The 26,117-nt window shown below is 38.6% G+C and overlaps 1 protein-coding gene across 14 annotated transcripts in view; it reads right to left on the reverse strand.

The window, feature by feature from the left end:
- Positions 1–1,649: 1,649 nt before the first annotated feature.
- Positions 1,650–26,117, reverse strand: part of LOC124860210 (membrane-associated guanylate kinase, WW and PDZ domain-containing protein 1-like) — a 142,594-nt gene continuing 118,126 nt past the window's right edge. For 9 of the 14 annotated variants that reach the window (XM_047353963.1, XM_047353884.1, XM_047353809.1 and 6 more), the window contains 9 exons: positions 22,954–23,045; positions 18,724–18,919; positions 18,295–18,597; positions 12,939–13,142; positions 10,045–10,129; positions 9,879–9,930; positions 8,402–8,545; positions 8,132–8,270; positions 1,650–5,656 (listed from right to left, as the gene is read on the reverse strand). In XM_047353963.1, the coding sequence (XP_047209919.1) occupies positions 4,560–5,656; positions 8,132–8,270; positions 8,402–8,545; positions 9,879–9,930; positions 10,045–10,129; positions 12,939–13,142; positions 18,295–18,597; positions 18,724–18,919; positions 22,954–23,045 (2,312 nt within the window). In that variant the 3' untranslated portion in view covers positions 1,650–4,559. Of the gene's footprint in view, positions 5,657–6,412; positions 6,505–8,131; positions 8,271–8,401; positions 8,546–9,878; positions 9,931–10,044; positions 10,130–12,938; positions 13,143–18,294; positions 18,598–18,723; positions 18,920–22,953; positions 23,046–26,117 lie in introns of all 14 variants that reach the window. The other 5 variants (XM_047354123.1, XM_047354199.1, XM_047354354.1 and 2 more) reach the window with 2 other exon arrangements.

Here is a 26,117-nt window from a genome sequence, read left to right on the forward strand (position 1 = left end):
GACACAGCTTAACAAACTGTAACAGTCCAGAAAAGCAGGAGCAAAACATAACAGAAGGAAAAACATCAGCAGCTGGATCATAATGACGCAGCACAACAACCTCCTGCGTGCTTCAAGTGGCCAGAGCAGAGGGCATCTGTTCGCTACACGGGAAAACGCGCAGTGCCAGACCAGCTGTGGTTCTTACTGAGTCCATAGGAGGATCCGCCGTTAGGAGTGGACGACTTCCCTCACAGTCCATGACCGAAGACGCTCCTTTGTGGTTTTGCTCCAGTTCGGCTGAACCCGCAGCCTCTGGATTGGGTCACAGTTCCTCCTGCAACCCATGCAGGATCAGCGGAAAATAAAAAAATAATTTTACATAATCAAATTTGACCTTATATTAAATATTTTGTTTTTCTTGCTGTCGTATTGTTGAACAGTATAGAATTAATTAAATCATAATTAAAAGCTTTTAAAACAACTAAGTTTTAACTGAGTTAAAAACAATTAAATATCAGTTTCTATATTTGGTTCATATATTTGTACAACCGACTCTAAGGGCTTCACCAGTCATGGACCTCACCGCACGTCACTGAACTGAGATCTAATATAGCCCGAGAAATACCAAATATATTCATGTTATAGACTATTATTATATCACAAATAATCCCAACAACAATTTATTAAGAACAATAATTAGGCCTACTGATACACGAACCGGTAGAATAATGATAAACAGGGGTGTTTTCATTGTAAATCGGATTTGTCAAATGTAATATTTTCTTATTAAAATAAAGAAACTTTAAAAATAAAATAAAACCGTTTTGTCGTTATGTTGTTGAACAGTTTTTGCAGAACTTCTGCTGACAAAACAACCGTTTTTATCTTTTTTCATATTAACCAATTGTCTTTAATAAAATAAAAAGTAAAATAGAGGTTCTTCATTCATTAAAAACGGTTTCGTGCGTCCTGGTGTCTGGAGAGATTATGTGACGGCCGTTCCTGACTGGCGTTGCATTCAGAAAACGAAACAATGACCCTGACAGGCTGTAAGAGGTCCTGATTATTTATTTATCCTATTATTTCAAAAATGTTCACACGAACAGAGAAGATCGTTGCTGTTCTTTTCATCTCCACATAGCGACCTGCCATCGGTGCGCAATGCGCGGTGCAGTTGCAAATGGCTGCCCATTGTTGATGAACAGACTGGTCGCATAAAAAGTTTAGGTATACTTCTACGCTTAAAACATCTTTAAAGTTTTTGCGACAAATTCAGAAAAGTATGAAAACGCTAAGTGTAAACGCTGGCCTTCTCTGTTTACGACTATTGGTGGCGCAATACATGTGGGATATGATGCTGGCCCAAGTCCGCAGAAGGATGGATCTTTAATAAAATGGATGAAATAAGAACATATAAGGGTTATTTTAGAGTACTTCGTTTGATGCGTATTTAGGATTGGAACAGTGCTTGGGTCACTACCGATGAAGTTTCAAAAGCACGTGAATACACACCTACAGACAACTATGCATGTTTTGAACCACATTACCCATAAGTCCTCGAGGGCAGTCCGACTTTCATTCCATATATTCAGACTTTCATTCAATATATTCAATGCTGGTGCATTTTTGTCTCCTAGGACAAGCCGCTGCGTAGAGAACTGAAATCCTTTTGAATTTGTATGGAAAACTTTATTTGATAATAAAAATAGCATCCACAGACTTCTTTTGATAGCTACATATACATTGTAATCCATCTGAAGGAAAAGAAGCTGGATAAGTCCACATCTACTTTTACTTTGACTAATGTTATGTATAGCTTCATGGGTCAAATAAAGCTATGAACAATGTAATATTTATATATGCATAGTTATATAAAAAAGATTGGCCCATATACATGTACTGCTTTTATCAACACAGAGACAGCAATATGCCTGGAGCACATTGCAAGAAATAATGCTTGAAGAACACAGACTGCATACAAGTGCTTTATAATACAAAGGCAGGCTAACCATAGAGAGCTTCAAACCATTTAACAGCTGTTGATTGACCACAGTCTTTCATTTTTAAAAATGTCTTTACATACCTGACCCAGAGTAAATTAACATATTTACCATAAATCATCAGGTCCATTTCAGAGATATAAATACAATATCACATTCCTCACTGCTGAGGTTGTTCATAAATTTCTCTTTTGTGCAAGAAAAAGGCAACATTTTATTCCTTGACAAGTTCCTAGTGGTTACATTGGGGCGAGAAAAACTCTTTACAGGTGATGGCCAACCTCTTAAATATGACTCTCTCTCTCTCTCTCCTTTTTTTTTTTTTTTTGTTTAATTTTGTATTTTTCTTGAATACAGTACCATAGTGACACCGGTGATGAAACAATGCATTTGTTCTTTCAATATGTAGTTTTAGGTTTCAAACAAAACATAAAACAGAGAATTATTACGCACAAACAAAAACACATGAAAAAGCAGCAGTCAGACTCCAGTGGCGTGACAGCGTGGCTCAGAGTGGCAAAATTAGTTGTCTCGTCTACGTCTACGTGTCAACGACCCTCATCAGCTCATTGTGTCAGGGCCCAGTAGGTGGATGATGGGTGTAATAAACACAGACTGGGCTAGAAATAAGCGTGGGGGAATACAGTTTCTTTAGGCCAAACAAAATGGTTACACTACATTTCAACTTACACATGCATCTTATCAGGGTTATTTCACTTATTTATTATTTTATTTTATTTGCTTGCCATATCTGAACAATCATACTTAATGGCAGCTTCAGCTGGTAGTATGGCAGATTGCAAATTACTCTAAGTCACTAAACATGATTTTTAAGAAATCAGGGCAACTCATTTAGTCATGAACAGGTTTGGCTGTCGTTCAAACAGACTGATTCAGTTTAGAGAAGGGGAAAAGTCGTACGTAATTTGGAAAATAGTCTCAGGGCCCAGCCACACTACTCCAGATATTTTATTATGGATTTGTTTTTGTTTTGTTTTTTTGTCCTTTGTGTATGAAAATAGCTGAGTCTGCATTCAGTAGTTCCAATTTTAAATGTTGTAATAACCATACTGCACCAGCAAGTGGTGATAATACTGGCATTAATCACCTCATAATAAATGAAAAAGTCGATTCTAGCTAAAGTTGTGCTAGGCTAAAGATTATCTTAAAAACAATTGTGGCTCATGTTTCTTTTGAATGCATTTACCCTTTGCTCTCAGTCCTCAGATCTTCTTTAGCTTACATTATAAGCTTAATGGGTGGAGAGTCAAGACAAATCAAGGGAGATGTGCACTAATGTTGTTATGATTTTCAGCTCAGATAGTGAGAATGGGTATCTGCAACATGAGCCTCTGTGTCATTATTTCTGCTAATCATCGGATATCCAGTTAACACATTTCTACAACAAACTGACTCTGTTTTTCTTACCAAAAACTCAACTCCAAGTTAAACTACTCTGTGCATATTTAAACTTCACTGAGAATGAACATATTGTGAGCTACAAGTCACAAGTGAAACAAGTGAAAAGGGAGAGTTGTAAAAATGTGGACTTCTTCCGCTCATTTTTGAAGTTCAATAGAAACAGCATGAGGACAAAGCGGGACAGATGTGGAGAGACCTACCAAAAATGGCTCTACTGATGTTGTGGTTTCAAGCACAGAAACAGCAGTCAGGTGTGTGAAAAATGGTTCTCTAAGGGTTTCGGGTTTTTTTTTTTTTTTTACAATCTCCCCACACCCATTGCACACAAAGTTTTTTTCCAAATGTTTGGAAAGTGTTTTTAAAAATATATTTTTTTTCATCAAAAACTCAGGTTGTTTGTGGACAGCATGTGGAAGCACAGCAGAAAATATCTGTTAGTGTAGACAGGGCCTCAGAGTCTCTGAAAATGGGCTGGCAAACAATTATGCAAAACAATTTGTAGTACAGCATGCTTACACTTCTACCTCAGCCCTTCAAGATTTAATGCAGCTCACTCAACACATGAGTAAAATTAAAAATAAATAGACCGAAATTAGAAATTTCATATATTATTACTATGTATAATTTAACGCTCTAGTTTGACCATCCAATTTAAATGTAGAGCTTTGCTTCACTTCCACAGCTCTTGTGAACCACCGGTATTTATAGTTTCAGTAATTCAGGAGCAAAAAGGACACATAAAGCAATTTTAAAAACAAGCTCAGGAATTAGGATTTACCACAAATGGAAGCATTATTCAGACCTCTCAAGGAAACAAATATTTAAAGTCAGCAATGCCTACAAAATAGCAATATCACTGATTTCATATGCAGGCACATACAATACCTTTACTACAGTACAACAACCTCTGTTATGCTCAAAATAACAAGAACAATGACAACACAACCAGTATAAACTGATAGAAGGATTGTTCTCCTGCTGTTTTTATGAATCTCTGGATGGGACCACAAGTAGTTTAGTCAATCAACTTAAATCATAAACAATTCGACCAAATAAAAGAGTAAGAGTTAGTATTGTTACTAGTCCAATGCCAGTGTATGGTATGTAGTTTGCACGGACAGAGGAGAGAGCAGCGAGGGGAACCTCTACTCCCCTCTAGATACTGAGGTCTTTAGGGTTTTCTTTGTACAGCCTTTTCTTGGGCTCAGGGATCTGGTTTGAGCTGCGGCCTCCGGCATTATTGTTGTGTACTGTCTTGTTGTAGGTAGCGTTGTTGTGTGCAGCGTTGTTCTTCATCATGCTGTAGTAATCCTTCAGTCTGGGTGCCGCTGCATAGTTCAGCTCGTCCCGGCTGTAGTTGCTGTCAGGGGAAGAGTCCCGCTCCAATCTGTAGTGCCTCTCCATTGTCCCGTTCGTCCGGTGCCTCTCCTCCCCCCGTTCCGAGGAAGAGTCTCTTAGAATGTTGCCGTTCTTTGTGGCTTTCTCGTGCATGTGACCTCTAGATAGAGAATCGCCGCTGTTGTTGGCGCGCTCAGGGGTGGAGGCCTCATTGACTTGTCCAGCCATCTGGAACTCCTTGAGGAGCCTCCGTTCATAGAACTTCCGCTCAGGGGTGACTGAAAGAAACCCTCCATCGTCGTACTCCCTCTCAGGTGTGTGGTCCCGATGCGCACGCTCTGCCCTGCGGTCCATGGACTTCGCGCGCTGACGATCTGGAGACAAGTTACGCTTCCTGGTTGGTGAGCGATTAAGGGATCCACGACGCTGCAGATGAAACTTTCTGTCCAGAGTAGAACTGCTGTTCAAGAGGTCTTGGCCCTGCAGTTTTTTGCCAGCATCCTTCTTTCCAGAGCTGTCCTTCCTCAGAGTTTTCAGAAGCTTGGAAATGCCACCCTCCGATTCGGACTTCTTGACTTTGCGGCCTCGGCTCTTCTTGTTGCCGCTACTGCTGCCGTTGCTGTTGTCAGGGGACTGCTGTCGGTGGGTACTTTGACTGTGACTGTTATTCCAGGTGTGATGAAGATGGGGGTTGAACTGCCGGCCGTGGAAGTCCATCAGATCCGAACCAGCCCAGTCCCTGTTCTTGTCCATACCTTGGCCACGTGCAGCCTCCTCCAGGCGTGATGGTTTGTGAAGGTCTGGTGGATAACTGGACTCCAATGAGGTGTGGTATCGGCTGTTGAGTGGCAACGTTCTCACTTCCGGAGTGTTTTGTGCCCCGGGTGGGGGAGGGTGCCCGTCACTGCTGCCGTCTGAAGAAAAGGACAAAGGAGGAACGACTTGCTGAATGTAAATAGGTTTTAAAAACATTTAACATGTTTTGCACTGATGATTTTCTTGATTTCTTGCACTATCACAACACAGGTCAATGCAGCTATAAATATCATGCGCAGATGTGTTGTTTTAATATGCTGCATGTATTCTGAAAAAAGAAATAGCAGCATTATCTTAACTGATGCAACAGATTCAAATTTAAATCTATGCACAAAAAAACCTACAAATTCACTAAGTTGAGTTTGCAGGTTTAAACAGAAGGTTACATTGCAAGAGCATGAGCAACACATCAGCAAGTGTAGGGCAGGGGTTATCAATGAAACAGCAGGCACCTAGGAAGTCATTCAAAACTGTATGAAAAAGGTACATCAAAACAAACCAAAACCAAATTAAAGAAATGTGCATTTGGCTGAATGTTTGCCAGATTACACTGGTTGCTATGGCAGCAGCATGTGATGAGGAGTGGCATCAAGTTAGTTCCAATAAAAATAAGGTTTCTCTAAGTAGCAGAGGGGTAGAGTCAATATGGACTGACAGAAGCCACATAAGTACAGTTTAATTTGAGCGTGACGAGACATAAAGTATGTTTACAGTGTAAACACATCTGCACACAAACACAAACAAAGTAAGATGCAGGTCAGGATGAGCTGGAAAGCTGTATAATAACTAAAAGTGAGGAGAGGGGATATGATAGGGAGAGTGGATTAGGACAGAGTTTTTATTTGACTACAAACCGTTGTCTGATTTTGGCCCATTAGGTAGAAACAGGGCTCTCCCATCTTGTCATTCCTCAATGTACCAACAGCGAGATGAGGAGCCATCATCGCTGGAGAGAGGAGGAAGAGCCCAGCGACAAGACGATCAGAGAAAAGGAAGGAGGAGGCAAGAGAAGAAAACAAATAGAACAGTACATCCATTGAGAGAAGAAGGGATTTGGTATGAAAGACACGAATATTCTTCATTTAAATTTTAAAAGGTGTTTGAACATGATCCCCAACATAAACCTGTGGATAATCAGGAGAAATAATGCAACGGCAAAGAACGTAGCTCCATAGAGCAGCAGCATCCATAGACCATCTTTACCTTAGATCTTACTGAACAAAACCCAGTGAACATGTTTTTTTGTTAAGCATTTTATTATTGATACAGCATCTTCTCACCAATTGGCGCCGACTTGATAGTAAAAAGTAGTGAAAGAAAGTAATCTTTTAATGGTACAGAAAATTTTTTAGAAAAATCCAACGTTACCTTGAGTACATTTATTCAGTAATGAGGAAAAAAATGTTGAGGAACTTCTAATCCATGACTTTCTTTCTGCTTGGAGTGTAAATACGACATGACACAGAGGCCCATTTGTTTTAGTTTACTTTTTAAAATGGGAAATATCTACAAGAAAACAGCGACTGACCTAAACTTGAAAATATCTACAGTCAGAGCAATAACTGAAAACAAGGCTGGAGGAAAACCTGACGTTTTTCTTGTCTCTTCACACAATGGAGAATATAATAAGAAAGGTAAAACATTTCCAAAGATCACTGTTAGAGAATTTAGGCATTTTGAGGTCACAAAGTCTCAAAAAAACAACAATTAAACACCATCTAGCTGCCCATCTGTTCTTTAGGAGACATGCCCGGAAAACGCCTTTTCTTTCCTACCACAAATGTAAAGTATAGAGTCTCCTAAACTCAACTAAGACTTTAACTAAAACTGTGTGCATTGGTCAGTTTCAATAAGACTTGGGCTTTTCTGCAACAAACATTTCAGGTGGGTCCAGAAGGGTGAATTTGTGGAAAAGCACCCACTGTTAAGCAAGGTGAAGGATATATGGTCCTGTGGACATGTTTCTTTTACAAATGCTCTGAAAGTGCATGGCAAGATAAACCCTTTGAAATGCCAAGAGATCTTCATTTCAATATAAAAATCTGGTGGTCCATGGCCAAAATCCTTTAAAAAACCTGTGGGGTGAGCGGAAGAAAAATACACAAATCTGGGCAGAAATAAATGGTAAAAGATCCCTCTCTTTGTATGCTTCAACCTTATAAAGGAGTAGAGGCTAAGATCAAGTGTTGTCCTGCTTCCATAAGGGGGTTGTACAAAGTATTGATGGCAGGAGTGCTAGTAAGTGTGGTACATGTCCATGTAAAAATATAATTATTTTTATTGGTAATTGTTGCCCAACTGAATAACTGCATTCATATGAAAAGTTGGATTTTTCAAAAAGGTTCAGTTTGAGATTTGCCTGATAGAACAAAATATACATTTATTTATCTTTTACCTGAAAATTTAGTTTAGCGTGAAATATGCAATGAAAAAATTCATCCGTTTAAGGAAATATATTGAAGTGTTGCACTAAGCATGCATTGTATTCCATTGAAAGTACAACAAGAAAAAAAAAAAAAAACACACAATTCTTCACTGGAATATAGAAAAACAGCTGCTGTATGTTCACCTACCATATTCAGGCACAGATCCATCGCCTCTCTTTAGGACGAGCCGTGCCCTCCGACCTCCGTTCTTGATGAGTTCAATGGCTCGTGAATGCTTCATGTTCTTTGTGCTCTCACCGTTAATCTCCAGGATCTCATCTCCCACCTAGAACAAAAAGACTGTGTAACTAGGACAGCTGGCTGAAAAAATAGCCTCATAAATAATGCGAAAAGAGGAAGTTAACCCTGTCAAAATGTTCTTAGTAGAGAATCAGAGGAAACTTGTGAGTTTCATACCCTCATCTTGCCATTTCTGACAGCAGCTCCATCCTCGGCTAGTCTCAGCACGTAAAGGTCCATGCTGTATTCCCGTCCTCCTCTTAGGCTGAAGCCAAAGCCTTTACTGTCCCTCTCCAGGTCCACAGAATAGTACTCTGCATCCTGTTGTACAAGAGAAAAAAAGACACACACATATATATATTTATATATATATATATATATATATATATATATATATATATATATATATATATATATATATATATATATATATATATATATATATATATATTTGTATATATATACAAAGGAGCCACTAGGAGACAGTGACTCGTTCATTGTACTGAAAGGTAAGTCCAAACTTAAGAACTGATCAAGCCATGTTACACAAAGAAAACTCAAAATGTCAATGGCTGTACAATACAGTGGAATACATGAATAGTTAATGCAGAAGTGCATGTGAACAGGGTGCAGATATCCAAGCAAGGGCAGCGCAAGGGCTGCCCCCCAAAGTTTTTACACTCATCAAAAGTTCGCATCAAACAGAAGCTTTTTACTGTGAGAACATAATTAGATTGGTCAAAAGAAATACTAAAATCAAACTCACAAAACGGTGGAGATACTGTACATGGGATCTACCCCACATCAAAACCTAATCTCTAAACCTGATGAAGCAGTTTTTTGCCTAAATATTATATTGATTCCATATCACTATTTGCATAATTTCTCTAATTAATACAAAAATCTCTTGATTTATGAGTCCAAAGCCTTGAATTGACTAGCACACCATACCATCACTATGCTAGCAGTACTAACAGATTCATGTTCACTGTGTGCCATTTTTATAATGCTGGTTAAGTCATTCCTCATTAAACTTATACTACTCTGTTCATTTGCATTCTCCCCCTACAATTTTTCCCTCCTTCTTTCCTCTGTTGGTGTGTTTCTGCTCCATACTGCTTAGTAACATATACCATGGCTAGAAAGCCTAAAAATATTACTGATTTATTTACTGACTATTACTGACTTATGCTCCTTTATTAAAGCATTGATAAACTACACCATGGCTTTTATATAAATATTATACTGTTCCCAAGAGATTCTCCTTTGTTTTCATAAAGCAATTTGTGTTTGTTTAGATGGAGTAAATCAAAAATCAGGTGTGGCATAGGTTATGATTAAGATATTTTCTCACCACAATAAAACAAGGAAGATAAAACATGATATGAGTGGATGAGTGAAAAAAGCACACTAATGTGTGCTTTCAGAAATCCTGATGAAAGTTTGGGGGCAGTTTAGTCAGCTTAACTAGTTTTGTATGTATTTTCCCAGAGCACCTAAATAATTCAATACACTTCTTATAATTTTAGTTTGAACATATAACATTCATGTGTGTGGCAAACAGTCTATGTTGAGTTGTTCTCTGTGTTTTAAGTGCATGATGATTACACATCCAAATATCAAGGATCTGTGCGTTGAAAATATTGACACTTACCTGCATTTGAGTAGGAGGTGGAGGAGGAGCTCCTTTTGACTTTGAATGATTCCTTTCAATGGAAAACAGAAAGATTTCACGCTCGTGATATATATTTTTGCTACAGTAAGCATTATTGTTATTATCACATCCCACATTTGAAAATTAAACATTCATGAGCACCTACCTTGACTCTGTGGTCTGAGGTGTGTGTGTGGTGGTGATGGTGGCAATTTTCTCTGCATTAGTCAGCAGAGAAGCATTGGAAGATTCTGAAAGAAGAAAACAGGTAAATTAATGTGGGTGTTTTTATTAAATGCCTCAGCCTGAAGCTATGTTTTTAAAAGGCACAGTGGTGAACAAAATGCCACCGTCCAAAAGAGTCCCCTGAATCACCCACAGGCAGCTCTATTCAACCTGATGCTAACTGTATGTGATGCTGTCATCTGCCATTTGTTCACTAACATCACTGGTCCCACTGCACGAAGCAGAAAACAACAGCGAATACAAAAAAAAACTTCCTAAGCAATGTTTTTTTTTTTTGCTATTAGGATCTGTTTTATAAAAAAAACAAATTGTGACAGTTTTTAAGCAAAACATTATATATACTACTTTCAATTGGAAAAGAGTACAGCTCTATCCGTGTTTGGCAAAAATGTCAGCCTGACTCATTCTTCTTAGGGCACCTTACTCATCTCCAAAAAGCTATGACTTCCACGCTGCCCCACAGAGATCAAAACATCTCTCTTGGACTGTGTTTGTAGTATGTGTATAAGTTTCACACTGAGCATTAGGGTCTACGACGGCAACTGTTACCACCACCTTTAGCTCTAACTGTGCCTCTGTAGAGGGTATTAAGGCACAGCTCAGCTCCGCTTGGTGTCTGTGGTGGTGGAACGGTGGCTCAGTTGCCAGCCAGTGTTCTTCTCTCTAACCTTGGCATACAGTGACTTGCAAAAGTATTCCCACCCCCCAATCAATGGAAGTTTTTGGGATTTCATCAAAATATTGCTTAATTGTGACCTGCCTGGAAAATAAAAATTGGAAAAATGTGACATGATAATGTATTCAGGTCCTTTCCCTGACATCTCTACATAAAATCCTGTGGCTTCAGGTGTAATATACAGGTACACCAAAAAAAGTTAGAATACTGTGAAAATGTTCAATATATTTTGTCAGATAATGAAAACCCAGTGTCTCATAAAATTAGAATTTTGTGGAAAAAAATAAATATTGGAAACTCATGGTGTCACACCCTTATCAGCTAATTAACTCAAAGCACCTTCAGGGGCTCAGTGGTGGAGTAGGCGCACCTTATCAGGTCAGACAGTATCTTCATGAGACTGCCGTACAACAACAGTGTCTTCAGTCAGAAACTTCTTCAGATCTGCTGTAAGACAAACCACTACAGGAGATCCTTCCTACCCACAGCTATCAGCATCTACAACATCTCTTTGAAGAAACCTTTATATGAGCTGCAACAACATTTAATTTCTCTTGAGATGAATAAAGTAGTTTTGAATTTAATTGAATTGAACTATGCAGAGGCTACAGTCCTCAATATAGTTGTCCCTTGTCTATCTCTTACCCTTCTCTCTCTGCCCTTCTTTCTTTCCAGCTACTAATGAATAAAGGCCACAAGTGCCACAAAAACAAAATGGTTTACAAAATGGTAAATCAGTCTGGGTCAGTTGGCTACACAATCATAGGTATGGTCAACAAACTTACTTGACCTGTACCCCATTGAGAGTCTATGGATTATTGTCAAGACGAAGATGAGCGACAACAGACCCAACAATGCAGATGACCTGAAGGCCGCTATCAAAGCAGCCTGGTCTTCCACTACACCTTCAGCAGAACCACAGGATTGTTGCCTCTATGCCACACCGCATTGATGCAGTAGTTCATGTAAAAGAAAGTCCAAACGAATATTGAGTGCATAGAAATGAACATACTTTCCAGAAGCCTGGTATTTCTGCTTCAATTACCAATTTGTTTTATTGATCATATGTATTATTCTAATTTTCTGAGACGTTGAATTTTAGGTTTGCATTATTTATAAAATCAGTACAATTACCAGAAATAAAGGCTTGCAATATTGCACACACATGTGTAATGAATCTGTATAATATGTGAGTTTCACTTTCTGAAAGAGTGACAAAAGTACTAAACCTTTTCACGATATTCTAATTGTAGCATTAATCAGAGAAGCATCCAAGAGGCATATAAAGCAACTCAGGTAGGAAATCTGTAGAGAGGACAACTATTTGTTGACCCTTACAAATCTAGCCCTTATGGAATAATCTGAAAAGAAAGCCACCAATGGAAAGAAACCATTTGAAATGTCTTTGAAAATGCCATTGTAAATATTTAAAAGATTGTGCTTCAGTCAGATTAGACTAAAATGTAACTTCAAGATGAATAGAGCTAGATACGTGGTCATCCTGGAAGAAAACCTGTTAGATGCTGTAAAAGACATAAACATGCAGCCAGAGCCACAAAGAACGGTTTAGATTAAAGCATATTCATGTGTTAGAATGGTCCAGTCAAAGTCCAAACCTAAATCTAATTGCGATTATGAAGCAGGACTTAAGCAGAATAGCTGTACTCACACAGCCACCCCAAGCAGTCTGACAGAGTTTGAGCTGTTTTTCAAACAATAGTCTGCAAAACCTTCAGTCTCTGTGCAAAGCTGGTAGAGACATACACCCAAAAGACTTGCAGTTGTAATTTCCCAAACTTTCTCTTATAACAAAACATGCAGCTTTGGGACAAAGACTGCTTGTGCTGAGACATTATACTGTTATATTTAATTGTAAAAGTTGCTGGCATTAACACCAGCAGGATAGAAGTGTTCATGTTCAATCCAGCAGGTCAAATGAACAAAAAGCAGAGAGAAGGGAGAATGTATTTTACTTTACTCCTACCTAGTGCTTCTTTCACAAGGCTTCACACCCTTTTAAAAAAGTTATCTTGCCTCTGAAAGCATCAGTGCCCTTTGCTTCCCACTACAACAACGAATAAGTCAAATCTTGGTGCATTATGAAACATTCTCGTGATGTTGGAAGACGAGAGCCTTACCATCGCCCGGAATGATCCTGAGTGAGACAGTGTTCCCGGCCTCCTTGATCAGGTTGACGATGTCCGAGTGTGACTTGTTTGTGATGGAGCAGCCATTAACGGCCAGAATCCGGTCCCCAACCTTCAGCTTCCCACAGCGGTCTGCCGGGCTGCCCTCTATGATGCGCCCTATTTTGTGGGGCATTGCCACACAAGCATTTCCAGCTTTTAATATTAGATGTGTTTATGTTTCATTGTTTTTTTCATATTAAAAGGAGTGTGAGGTGTATATTTGTTTGATTGTGATGATTATTTGTGTTGATTTGCATTTAATGGAAGTGGGAAAAGAGGAGAAAACATAAAGAAAGAAAGAAAAAGGAGGATAGATTAAATATCCAAATCACCAAGTTTCAATTCGCCCATAGAAAACCAATAACTGTTGGAGTTTACATACAAATGACAACTTTTACAGTAAAAAAAGAAGTCATGGTAAAAGTGATGCACTTCTTCATAAAATGCAAAGGACGTTCTCTTGTCTCACAGCTTGACAATTTAATTAAAGAGCTGCAATGTTGGTGTATCACTGGATCAATAAGTGTTCAGTCTTTACACAATCTGATACCTGAGCTGTGGTACCTTGGCTGAGACAACGATAAGAACTTAAAGGGTAAGTTAGGCGGGGTTCTGTTAAAACTTCATAAGCAGTTAATTAATATCTAACTCGGAGTAGATGACTCTGCTGGACTTCTAAATACCTAATTTATCCAAATGCTCTTTTCTAAGCCTTTAAACCATTGTTATGTTTGCATTGAGGGTTTATTCACCAAGAAGCTGCTGATTATTTACACAGGAAATGGAGCCCGGAGGTTATACACCACCAATAATTTTCCTGTGCTAAACACGTACCCAAACAGGACATGAAAAATCTTTTCCAATAAAAATGACTGTCTGCTATTAAAAAGAAAAGCTGTGTTTAAACAAAACTTACTATAGCACTTTAACTATACTCTGCCTTAGTTTTATATGAGATAGTTCCTCTTACTGGAAATGCTGTACAAGTTCAGTTCACACAGGAAGATAATTGGTTGCCTTCCGCCTCCAACATTACATTCCTCTGTAAATAATTATCACCCTTTTTTTGAATAACCACCCAATATTAACATAACGACAGTTTAAAGGTTCGTAAAATAGCATTTGGACAAACGCTACGATTCTCTTGAGACTTGAGTTGTTTTTAATAGTACCAACCACTTTTGTTTGGCCCCCGCATAAACTACCTGACGACCACCAACAAGGAAATGCCTGCTTCTAAAAAGTATCATCACCATTGCGGAGAGCAGATCAGGTATAATTTCAATTTCACTAAATAACAGGTAATGTAGTTACGTCTTCTTGGTGATTGATAATAATTCCTGACATCCTGGATCTTTTCATTGCTAACGGCACGCTCAACTTAGAGCAGAAAATTGGCACTCAAAAACAGCCAGTTCACAATAGCGTGCACTAAGTGATTTAAAACCTTAGAAAACAACAGGATGATATCAAATTACTTTGTATTTTTATCTCCATTCTCCACCCTTAGAACTGGAGTTGATGAGATTAGTAAATATGCTGGTATAGATAATCAAAGTCCATTCTAACTGGTCATCCTCACAAACTTTGATAAATGAAGATTCTGCTGTGATAATATTTTCCATTTTAAATAATCATCATCTTTATTGGTCATTGCACCTGTACATTACAATGAAATTTGTCCTCTGCATTTAACCCATCCCTTTTTTATAGGGCTGCTTGTTAATAACACATTAAAGTGCCAAAGTTGACATTTCCACATTTTAATTTGTATTTTGCTCTGCAAATGTTTTTTTTTTTTTTCACACATAAGAATGATAGTCTGGAAGTGGCGAACAACATCTTGGGTTATGAGTAGAAAGTGGATTCTAATTGAAGACGCCAAGAAAGATATATACTGCAGGTAAATCAAATATTCTGAACTATCCCTTTAAGACTTTATGTGACGCTAGTCATGTAGTCACTGAAAACATGACAGGACATTGTTGAAGCAGAGTGACAGAGTTCAGTACCGCTAATGGCAACTAAGGAAAAATCCCTGATATCTCCAGTTCTCTACCTGTTCAACTCCCTCTCTCTCTCCTCCTTCTTCCATTCAGCACTCTATGCAACATCCATATTAATTACATAACCTTTCTTCACATTCACCCCTCCTCTACCCTGATTGAAAATGCACTTGTATGCTTTCACCTTATTTAAATAATGAGTTCTGGGACATTACAGAGTTTGACAAGGATTTAACACCCAATCTGCTAAGCACAACGCCAACTCTAGGTCATGGAACAAGGGGATAAGAGGGGGGATGGGCCTAGATGGACTTAAGGAAAATGGTTTTTGTCCACCACCAACAGGAGACTGAATCAAATGAAGATGCTTTGTTTTTCAGACAACTGAAAGGCATAAAAAAAACCTAAAGGAAGACCTAGAGCAATGTCACTTTTTAAAAACAAATTCCTGATTTCACCCTCTGTCCCACATGGTTTCATTCCATTAGAGGAGCACATACAGGGCGCTACAGCAGCTCATGTATTACAATCAGAATCTGAACAAAGGTGGAGCGGAGACACTAAACACAGAGAAGAAGCAGGCTAAATAGAAACCTTTTAAGGCTTCAGGAAGTCCAGACAAGGTCATTTTCCAGCACTGTCATTGTTAATAACACATTAATTCCTGAATTGCTTTCTGGAAAGCAACACTATTAGCCCCTGGGATTAGTGAAACCTCCACGGGACACTTAGCGTAGCTAGAGTATCGTCCACTGTCATCTTTCACCTATGACACATCACATTACATCATCGTAAGGGCTACATACACAAGGGTCCTTGGTATGACATCTGTGTTCATCACCCAGAGCTTTATACCAAATTTGTTCAAGGGCAGCTTCTACAATTTCTGTTGAAAGCCTGACCGACTTTTCTGCATGCATGTTTGCTGTGTTGCTGTGATGCATAAAAGTTTAAGATTGCTAACAGTGGTGCTGAACCTATGCTGGATGAATTGGTGAGGGCCAGGAGGAGGAACATTTCTCTTTTTGTGTTGGTGAGAGAGTTGCAGATTTTTCGAAAAGAGCAAATTCTGGCTTAAATATTTATTTATTTTATTATTATATTGTATATGCAGTAAGCTATCTGGGTGTCTTCTTTGTTATAAATCCATATTATTTGGTCCTGGAGGCTGAAGCTAACAGCTAGTCTCAGAGAGGCCAGTTATTAAGGATTTCTACCATGTTTAAACAACTCATGTCTCAAAAACATCATAGTGGGATTAAGCGGATGCAATTTTATGAACTTTTAAACACTCAACTTGTTTGCTTTGGACAGTTATTTTCACAGGGGCTGCATATTATTTACACGGGAAATGGAGGGAGGAGGTGATGCATTACCACAACTCTTCCTGTCTGTTCCACACATGGAGAGTCTCCAAAATCTTTTCCATTCACGGTTGACATGACTGATATAAAAAGTAAAGTGGTATAAACAAATAATATAGCGGGTATAGTGAACTCTATTAGGTAGATTGTTCTGTAATGTGTTTCACACAGAAAGATAATTGGTGGTGCACCGTCTCCAATCCCCCTTCTTGTGTAAACCGTAACCTTTTGTATAATATTGGTTAAACACCCACGACAAAATCATCTTAAAGGTTCATAAAATAGATTTTTGCATAAGCTGCTGACATTTATAAGACTGAATTTATTTTAAGTCAAACTAGCTGTTAATTTAAGACTCCAAGACCAACTAATCTGGATCTATGCTGAATGAAGAAACCAGTAAAGTTATTTATTGAAGGTAATATATAAAATACTTATAGTAGGTATGAGACCTGCATGTTGGTGCAGTTGTTAGCACTTGCAGCAACAATCCTGGGATCCTGGGTCGAATCCCGGCCTGAGTTTTTCATTTGCTTATTGCAGGTTGAAATTTCCAATTATAACTTAGAGTAAACATATTTAGAATATCATAAGTATTTTTTTTGTTTTGTTTCAGAAGTGTAGCAATGACTTATTGTTGAAGGTTTAGCCTGAGAAAACCATCCTTGATTTTCCTTAAATGACATAATTAAATATTCTGTTTATTAACGTTTACACATCCTTATATTTAAACAATTAAGTCATCTAATATGTGAGCAGAGGTGTAATTAGCCTGTTCAAGGTCTAGATTCAATTAGAAAAAGAAAACAACTTATATCTTAATTTGAGAATTTAACAATAATGATTCAATTGCCAATTAATGCAGGCTTATGGTTTTGTTCCAAGGTAGGATATTTGTTGTTGCTTTCTTTGGTAAAAATATAATATTCTATAGTAACAAACCTGACTTTTTACCTGAATGAAAGAATTATTACAAGTCAGTTGACTGACATTTATTCTAAACATTAAAAAAGCAAAACATTATTAACACATCATTTGCTGAATGTTTCATTGCAATTTTTGAAAAAAAGTGTTTTAAAATAGCATTAAATCATTTGGCATTTTGGGTCACAAATTTTCAAGGGACCCCAGAGTTTCAGCTCTAAAAACACCTTATCCTTCCAAACCTACACATGGTATCTTTAAAGGTTCTTTTCATTTTCTTTCAGATGAATTCTTTGTTATAACATACCTATTTATAAACTTTTAACAGAACCTCACTTCAAAAATCCTAAAATATCTTATTAAAATGTACTAAGTTGTTTTACACATCTTGTGTTTTCACTGCTGATTTTTTTTACAGATATTGAAATGGTCAAGGAATACCAGCTGGAGTTCCTCACTAACTTCAACTTCAAAATCCAATATGGCTGCCACGCCTATACCATTTTTTTTTTTATACACTCATTAAATCAAGGGTATACATAGAACAGCACAGCAGCTATTCGTTAAGATGTTTTTTTGTGTTTAGATACATAAAATGTTGAAAAGTACAATCTTGGTGGTGCTAACTATGTTTAGCCTAATCTTTTAGCACAACAACTAGCAAATCCCACTGGTTTTTATGTCAAAGCCTCGACTTCCAAAGTAAATGAATAACACTTTTCTTTGCTTGTTTTTTCAGACTTTCTCCTGTGTAATAGTGGCTTAATTAGTCAATAAAAGATCGTGTCAAACTGGCGATTGGTTTCAATGCTTTTAAACCAAAATATGGCTTGACCAAACAGAGAATCACAGAGAAACAAAAAAATATGTATCTAATGATTAAAGACCCTTTTGTGTAAACATGCAGTAAAAAAACTATTTTTGTATTAAATCAATCAATTAAATTGTGAATAAAACCAAGTTATCCAGTCTCTACAAAGTAAACAAATTTGTCAGTCCTGCTTTACATACCGAATGTGGTGCCAGCATCAGGCCGGGAGACGGATGACACAATTACAAAACCAAATCCCTCATTTTCTCCCCGCTGGATCTCCACGTCATAAGGCTGCAGGGAGGCAGGAACCACCGCGCTCCCGCTGCCGCCTCCGCCACCACTGCCTATTCCGCTGGTAGACCCACTGCCAGAGCTGACCGTGTTCAGTGAGTTCTGGCTCCCCTGAGGGGTTCGCTTGCCCTCTGTCAGACTGGGCGCCTGGGTGCTGCTGTGGTGCGAGGAGGCCGGCGACGGGGGAACGTCACCTTCTCCCTTTGAAACTGGGAAAAAAGAGGGTGAGATAAATGAACAAAGAAGCAAATGGCAACAATATGTTTACATAATTCACATGTGACCATGCATGACACATAGACACATGTACGTGTTTAACGAGAACCTCTCATCACCTCCGTATCCAGGGGTCTTGCGCCTGACCGTGAGGTTGACGTGACCCTGTTTGGCAGCCTGCTGCATCAGCTGAACCACCAGCTGGTGGGACTTGCCCACTACCGCTGTGCCGTCCACACAGATGAGCTCATCACCTGACCGCAGGCGGCCATCTTCATCTGCGGCCCCGTACTTCACTATATGCCCAATGTAGATCTGAAAAAGACAGAAATATAATAACTATGTGTTTCAATCAAGAGTCATTTTACAGCTAAAGAGGAGTTAAGAATCTGATGTTAATGAACCAATAAAAAGATGGAGTGCAGCTGAATTATTTCAGTGTATTTATGAGTGACACATGAATCAAAGAAGATCCATGAAGTTTGCTGGGGCCATGAATGAACATTTGGTGCTTTGCAGATTAGAAGAAGGTATACTGGTAGGTATACCTTCTTCTAAGGTATACCTACCAGTATACCTACCAGGTATATATACAGTGCCTTGCGAAAGTACTCGGCCCGCTTGAACTGGTAAACCTCTTGCCTCATTTCAGGCTTCAAACATAAAGATATAAAATTCAAATTTTTTGTGAAGAATCAACAACAAGTGGGACACAATCGTGAAGTGGAATAAAATTTATTGGATGTGTCAAACATTTTAAACAAATAAAAAACTGAAAAGTGGGGCGTGCAATATTATTCGGCCCCCTTGCGTTAATACTTTGTAGCACCACCCTTTGCTGCAATTACAGCTGCAAGTCGCTTGGGGTATGTCTCTATCAGTTTTCACATCGAGAGACTGAAATTCTTGCCCATTCTTCCTTGCAAAACAGCTCGAGCTCAGTGAGGTTGGATGGAGAGCGTTCGTGAACAGCAGTCTTCAGCTCTTTCCACAGATTCTCGATTGGATTCAGGTCTGAACTTTGACTTGGCCAGTCCAACTCCTTGATACAATTATTTGTGAACCATTCATTGTAGATTTGGCTTTATATTGTGGATCATTGTCTTGTTGGAAGATAAATCTCCGTCCCAGTCTCAGGTCTCTTGCAGACTCCAACAGGTTTTCTTCCAGAATGGTTCTGTATTTGACCCCATCCATCTTCCCATCAATTTTGACCATCTTCCCTGTCCCTGCTGACGAAAAGCAGGCCCAAACCATGATGCTGCCACCACCATGTTTGACAGAGGGGATGGTGTGTTCAGGGTGATGAGCTGTGTTGGTTTTACGCCAAACATATCGTTTTGCATTGTGGCCAAACAGTTGGATTTTGGTTTCATCTGACCAGAGCACCTTCTTCCACATGTTTGGTGTGTCTCCTAGGTGGCTTGTGGCAAACTTTAAACAAGACCTTTTATGGATATCTTTGAGAAATGGCTTCCTTCTTGCCACTCTTCCATAAAGGCCAGATTTGTGCAGTGTATGACTGATTGATGTCCTATGGACAGACTCTCCCACCTCAGCTGTAGATCTCTGCAGTTCATCCAGAGTGATCATGGGCCTCTTGGCTGCATCTCTGATCAATCTTCTCCTTGTTCCAGATGAAAGTTTAGAGGGACGGCCGGGTCTTGTTAGATTTGCAGTGGTCTGATACTCCTTCCATTTTAATATGATTGCTTGCAAAGTGCTCCTTGGGATGTTTAAAGCTTGGGAAATCTTTTTCTATTCAAATCCGGCTTTAAACTTCTCCACAACAGTATCTCGGACCGGCCTGGTGTGTTCCTTGGTCTTCATGATGCTCTCTGCGCTTTGAACAGAACCCTGAGACTATCACAGAGCAGGTGCATTTATACGGAGACTTGATTACATACAGGTGGGTTCTATTTATCATCATCAGTCATTTGGGACAACATTGGATCATTCAGAGATCCTCACTGAACGTCTGGAGTGAGTTTGCTGCTCTGAAAGTAAAGGGGCAGAGTAATATTGTACGCCCCATTTTCAGTTTTTTATTTGTTAAAAAAGTTTGACACATCCAATAAATTTCATTCCACTTCATGATTGTGTCCCACTTGTTGATTCTTCACAAAAAAATAGAATTTTATATCTTTATGTTTGAAGCCTGAAATGAGGCAAGAGGTTGACCAGTTCAAGAGGGCCGAGTACTTTCGCAAGGTACTGTATATATTTTTTATTTTTTTCTCTTGCTCTCGGTGGAAGACACGCGTTTTCTCTCCCTCCCTCCCTGCTGATCCCTGCTTCTACTTTTTGTCTGTATTTTTCTCAGAGCCTCGATTTGCCTATCCTACAAACTTTTAAATTATGGATTTGGTCAGCTGGACTTTTAACGTAATTGATCAAATCTTTTTCTTTTCAACAGAAAGACAGGGTAAAGGAGACCCTCTTGTCCAGATGGGACGTTCTTCTCTGGATACACAATGGATTCTTGGCAGCAGTGGAAGACTGTGTGCCTGACTACGATGTCGGTCGAGGACATAGAAAATGTGTACATATTTGGACTTTTGATAACAGGATTTCTGCTTTTTGGAGTTGGTTGTTACCTGGCTTATCGAGTGATTCGCAAAACGTGGGCGGTTGTTCAAAGCTTTCCAAAGCTGCCTGCGATGTTAGATGGAGTCTGTAGAGCGATCAACACTCAGACTGGAATGTTAAGAGAGCAGAATCGCAAGCTGGACACGATTCTTGGACAGAATCGCAGCCTGGCAGTGGTTGGACTCACAGGTTAAAGGATATAATCTTGGAGAAGTTGTACACTCGAGATCTGCGGAAAGTACCAGAAATTTGGCTGTTTGGATTCACAAATGAGGCATACCAGTAAAACTCTTAAGGTGGTTGGAAATTCACAACTGCCTGAACCACAACATTTATTGTTTTTCTAAATCTAGTGCCCCAACGTGGCCTTGGGAACTTCTGCTAACTGGTTATCAACAAAATATCTCCTGAATGTTATATAAACACGACGCTCTTCCCCAGCACTCCCATACCAGCTGTGTGCTGATAGGACTATGTGGCCGATTGATAAAACTTCCACCTCTCTTCTCAAGGACAATGGCGCTTCTATCAGTGTTGACAGTCTAATTGTTGCAAACACACTCAGACTTATATATTCACACCCTCAAGATCCCACCATACCTTGCTAAATCTTTACTTATGTGTGTGTTGCTTACCCCTACTGAGGTTTTTTGTACTATTTCAGACTCTATTACCAGCAAAAACCAAATATTATTAGTAATTTGGACTTTAGTTGCTCTTACACCAATGACCCAGCTTTCTTAATTAGACTACAATGGACTGTTATTACTTAGTTCAACTTCAGTACCAGTAAAAGCAATATATCATTAGCACCTCAAAATGTGGATTAAAGCTGTTTTATACCAGTGACTCAGCTTCCCTAGTTAGAATTCAGTGGAATGATGAGACTATTAGATTTCTCAGAAGGATTCATAGATTTTCAGATTTCTTAGAAGGATTGTATTATCATTTGATTTGTTTTTCTGTGTGTGTATCTGTGTTTATTTTCTTTGTCATTGTATTGTAATTGTATGTACAGCGCTTTGAGTGTCTCGTTACTGAAAAGCGCTATATAAGTAAACTTACCTTACCTTACCTTACCAACAGCACGGGCAGAAATACTGTAGTGACACAAGTAGAACTTCAGTATCCGATTCAGTGATACTACAGTGGCTATCAAAGTGATGCCTACAATTTGTTTTACCATTTACAGCCACAAACTTCAATGCCTTTTATTTGGATTATATGTCATAGACCAACCCACAGTAATGCACCTAGGATATACCAATCTACTGTCTGAGCCCTGGCTACTCTGGTCTGGCCCATCACATCCAGGCAGACTTGCTGTTTGTGCATTACTTTTGGACGAATCAACGAGCAAAACTCCTATGAGGCAGGCTTGAAACTTTCTACGACTTTATTTTAACCAATTGCAAGCTGTCATTCTCCTACTTGTTTTCCCTTTAAAGACAAATATATGATGCACAACCGCAAGGAATGGAGGATATGGCGTTTGCTTCTCCTAACAAGCTGTCTGTAAGATTCTCTAGAGAGCAACAGCTCCAGATAGAGAGTGGGAGTAATTTGTTAAGACTTTGTGCTATTCTGGAGTACAGGCAGACAGAAATGAAAAGAGAATAACGTATGAAGCAAACAACCTCAAACTAAGGAGAATTCAGAGAAGTATGGTTACTGTATGTGAGTACAAATCTACACCCATATCGTTTAATTTGCAAGGTTTTACATGAAATAATGAGATTTAAAGGTGAAGAGAAACTTACAGGTTCCCCAGCCTCATTTCCTCCTAAAATGCGGAAGCCAAAACCAGTATCCTTCCGCCAAAGGAAAATGTCTTGCTCCTGGGAATCTGGCACTGAAACACAGAAGAAAATCATTCAGATGTCTCCATATAGATCCATTACAAGTCTACGAGGTAATCTGCTTTTAGTAATCACAATGGATATTGACTAATTTCTAAAACAGCCCTTCATTGTCCCTTCATTGTCTTTTTTTTGAGCAAAGGCATTGACAGTGAAATTTCTAAGATTACTTTTAGAAAGTACACCAGGCCTAGTGCTTCTGAATTTAGTCCCTTCTTTCCTGGACGAAGCCACTGAATGAGTTTCTGCAAATTCTCTGTAATTTATGTTTTTCTTTCCCATAGAAAGTACACCTGGTTCTGTATCTTCTTCTTGTATTCTCAGTCCCCAGCCAGCTGCAGCAGATGACAACTCTCACTGAGTCGGGTTCTGATGGAGGTTTATTGCTACTAAAAGCGAGGGACTAACCTAGAAAGATAACTTTTTAGTAATTGGCATTGAATGATAAACTGAATTTATTTGAATTGAATTGTTTGTATTTGAACTGAGTTAAGACTGTTGACTGGATCTGAATTTCTCTATATATTTTGATCATAGTGGAGTGAACAATTTTGACCTGGAGAGAAACTGAATAATATGGATATATTAAAATAAAGAAAAATCTTCCTGTAGTTTTATGCATTTAGCTGTGTGGAAACAGGGCTAAATTTTAATATAGTGTTTGGCATGATTTTAAACTTAGAAATGAAGTTCAGTACTGCCTTGTGAGTCAACACAAACACTGGTCAAAACAAAAGATTGTGTATTAAATCTGGAGGGAAAATTTGGTTGCTGAAAAAATATTACTTTGTTAAGTGTCGTTTCATGTTCTTTATGCAATTATTGTCCAAATCACCAAGACTTTAAATTCTTCTTCTTCCAAAGGTATTAGCAAAATTACGGAGGTGAGCTGCAGTCTGTATGGGTGAAATGGAGGTTAATCAAGCAGAATTATTTAAATAGTCCTGGTTAAATCATGTTGTGTTACACTTAAATGTAAAACAACACGATTCCCATTGGGTTTTGTACAGGTACTGAAGTAATCATGTGAGTGGGATCCAGAAATATTTCAGACACTACTACACCTATTTTCCATTCAATTTGTTTCATTTTATTTTTGTACTTAGGATGACAGGGCTGCACTTGGCGCAGTTGGTAGTACTGTTGCTGTTGCGGGGGTCTTTCTGCATAAAGTTTTTTTTGGCACTTTGAAAATACAGCTGCGGTATGTAAAACTCACAGCAGGATGAGTCTCCATAAGCTTTTCCATTCAAAGACCTTATTCCAAAAACTGTATTTCTCAAAGAAAATAAAAAGGCTGTAGATCAGAGATGCCATTTCTCTCTTTACATTTGAACAAAAGTTTCTAGAAAGCCTGAGCTAAAAGGCTCATTTGCCACAATTTATAAGACCCTGTGCCCCTGTGGAGGGTGCATACTTACGTAAACAAATATAACTAAAATATAGAGCAAATTATATAAATGTTAACTAATATAGAAAATTCTACAATTACAGTAAGGATACGTAAAGCCCACTCTGGGCAGTTCTGGGGTCCTAAGAACAAAGAGAAGTAAAGCTGTTCTTTCACATCCATACGTGCTTTGTAGTTCCTTTTTGCTTCAGTGAAAAACATCTTCTCAGTCAAAGTGGTGAAAATGTCAATATCTTTATCATTTTTTTTATTTTTAAGGTCATTGCTATTTAATTATAATATTTTTATTTTGACCTTTATAATGTATTTACTCATTATTTAATCTCTTCTACATTCTAACTTGAAATTTAGAAACCTTTTTGTAAACCAGTCATTGTTGGCAAAATGTATTTTACACCAAATTACATTTACTTGAAACATAAGTCCTCATTTGTCAGTCTATTGATGTTATTGTCTGTTATTGATTGTTTCTATTGTTTTGTGCATGTCTTATTTAACCAGTGATATGTAGAATGGACCATAATGAAAACCAGTTTTGCAATAACTTACACCAGTCACAGATGCTCCTACACCCAGACCCGATATCTAAAAGCTTACCTAACGCAGACATACTGCTAGTTTGTATTTATAACACAGTTCTGAATCATACAGATTAATTTGTCTTTCTCCCTTTTACTTCATCTTCTTTACAGCTTACTCAAGCGCAGTGTCCCACACATTCGCATCTTACCACAGAAAAATTGGACTGTGGAGGAGGATGCAGTTGGAGGCAGTTTGGTGTCAGTCTGTTCAACCCACAGGGCCAGTGTGCACAGGCGGCATGAGCCTTTTTTAATGCACCACTTGCTGTCAACACGACTGCCTCGCAAGGCCGACAGTGACCCCTTTGCTTCAGTCCCTCGCTTCCATCTACTGTGTGGTTAGTTTGAATTAAGCTGCCACTGCTTGGTTTGTAACCCTCAGTTCACCTGTGAGAAGTAATGATCAAAGCTCAGTGTAAACAGCTGGACTGTCTTTTGGCTTCTTTTAGAGATGTTACCTCTGATCCATTTCTAACTGACTGCCCATGGGTCAGAACTAAAGCGTCCTCTTGGTTGAGAAATGAAATGTCTTCCAGAGCCAGAGGTTAAAACAAAAAAGCTGTTACCATCCATTTTACACTCAACATCAGAGACGTTATAGAGATTTTGAGGTAAATCTGTTAACTTGTTTTGGTAAAACTGGACCCCCCTGGATAAACAGGAGACGATACAATACCAGAAAGCCGAAATTACTTTTCACTGTCTCCACATTATATTTCCCCCTAAAGCCTCTTAAAAGGATGCGAAGAAGCGGAGACAAGGATAACAAAGCAATTGGTATCCATCCATCCATCTGTCTATCCATCCATCTGTCTATCCATCCATCCATCCTTCTGTCCGTCCGTCCGTCCGAGGAAAATAAATATTTGCCCTTACAATTTTCTTCTGTTTTTTGCTTTTTTGCCAGATATAAATGCTTCAGATGAAAAACATTTTAGCAGCAGGACAATGCCTGAAAGCATAATAGCATATCCACCTCTGGATCTTTAAAAAACAGAAGGTTTTGAAGTGGTGTAGTCAAAGTCCAGAATTCGATTGAGATGCTGTGGCATGCTGTTCATGATAAAAACTGT

Source organism: Girardinichthys multiradiatus, chromosome 1, assembly GCF_021462225.1.
Source record: "Girardinichthys multiradiatus isolate DD_20200921_A chromosome 1, DD_fGirMul_XY1, whole genome shotgun sequence".
NCBI classification, from domain to species: domain Eukaryota; kingdom Metazoa; phylum Chordata; class Actinopteri; order Cyprinodontiformes; family Goodeidae; genus Girardinichthys; species Girardinichthys multiradiatus.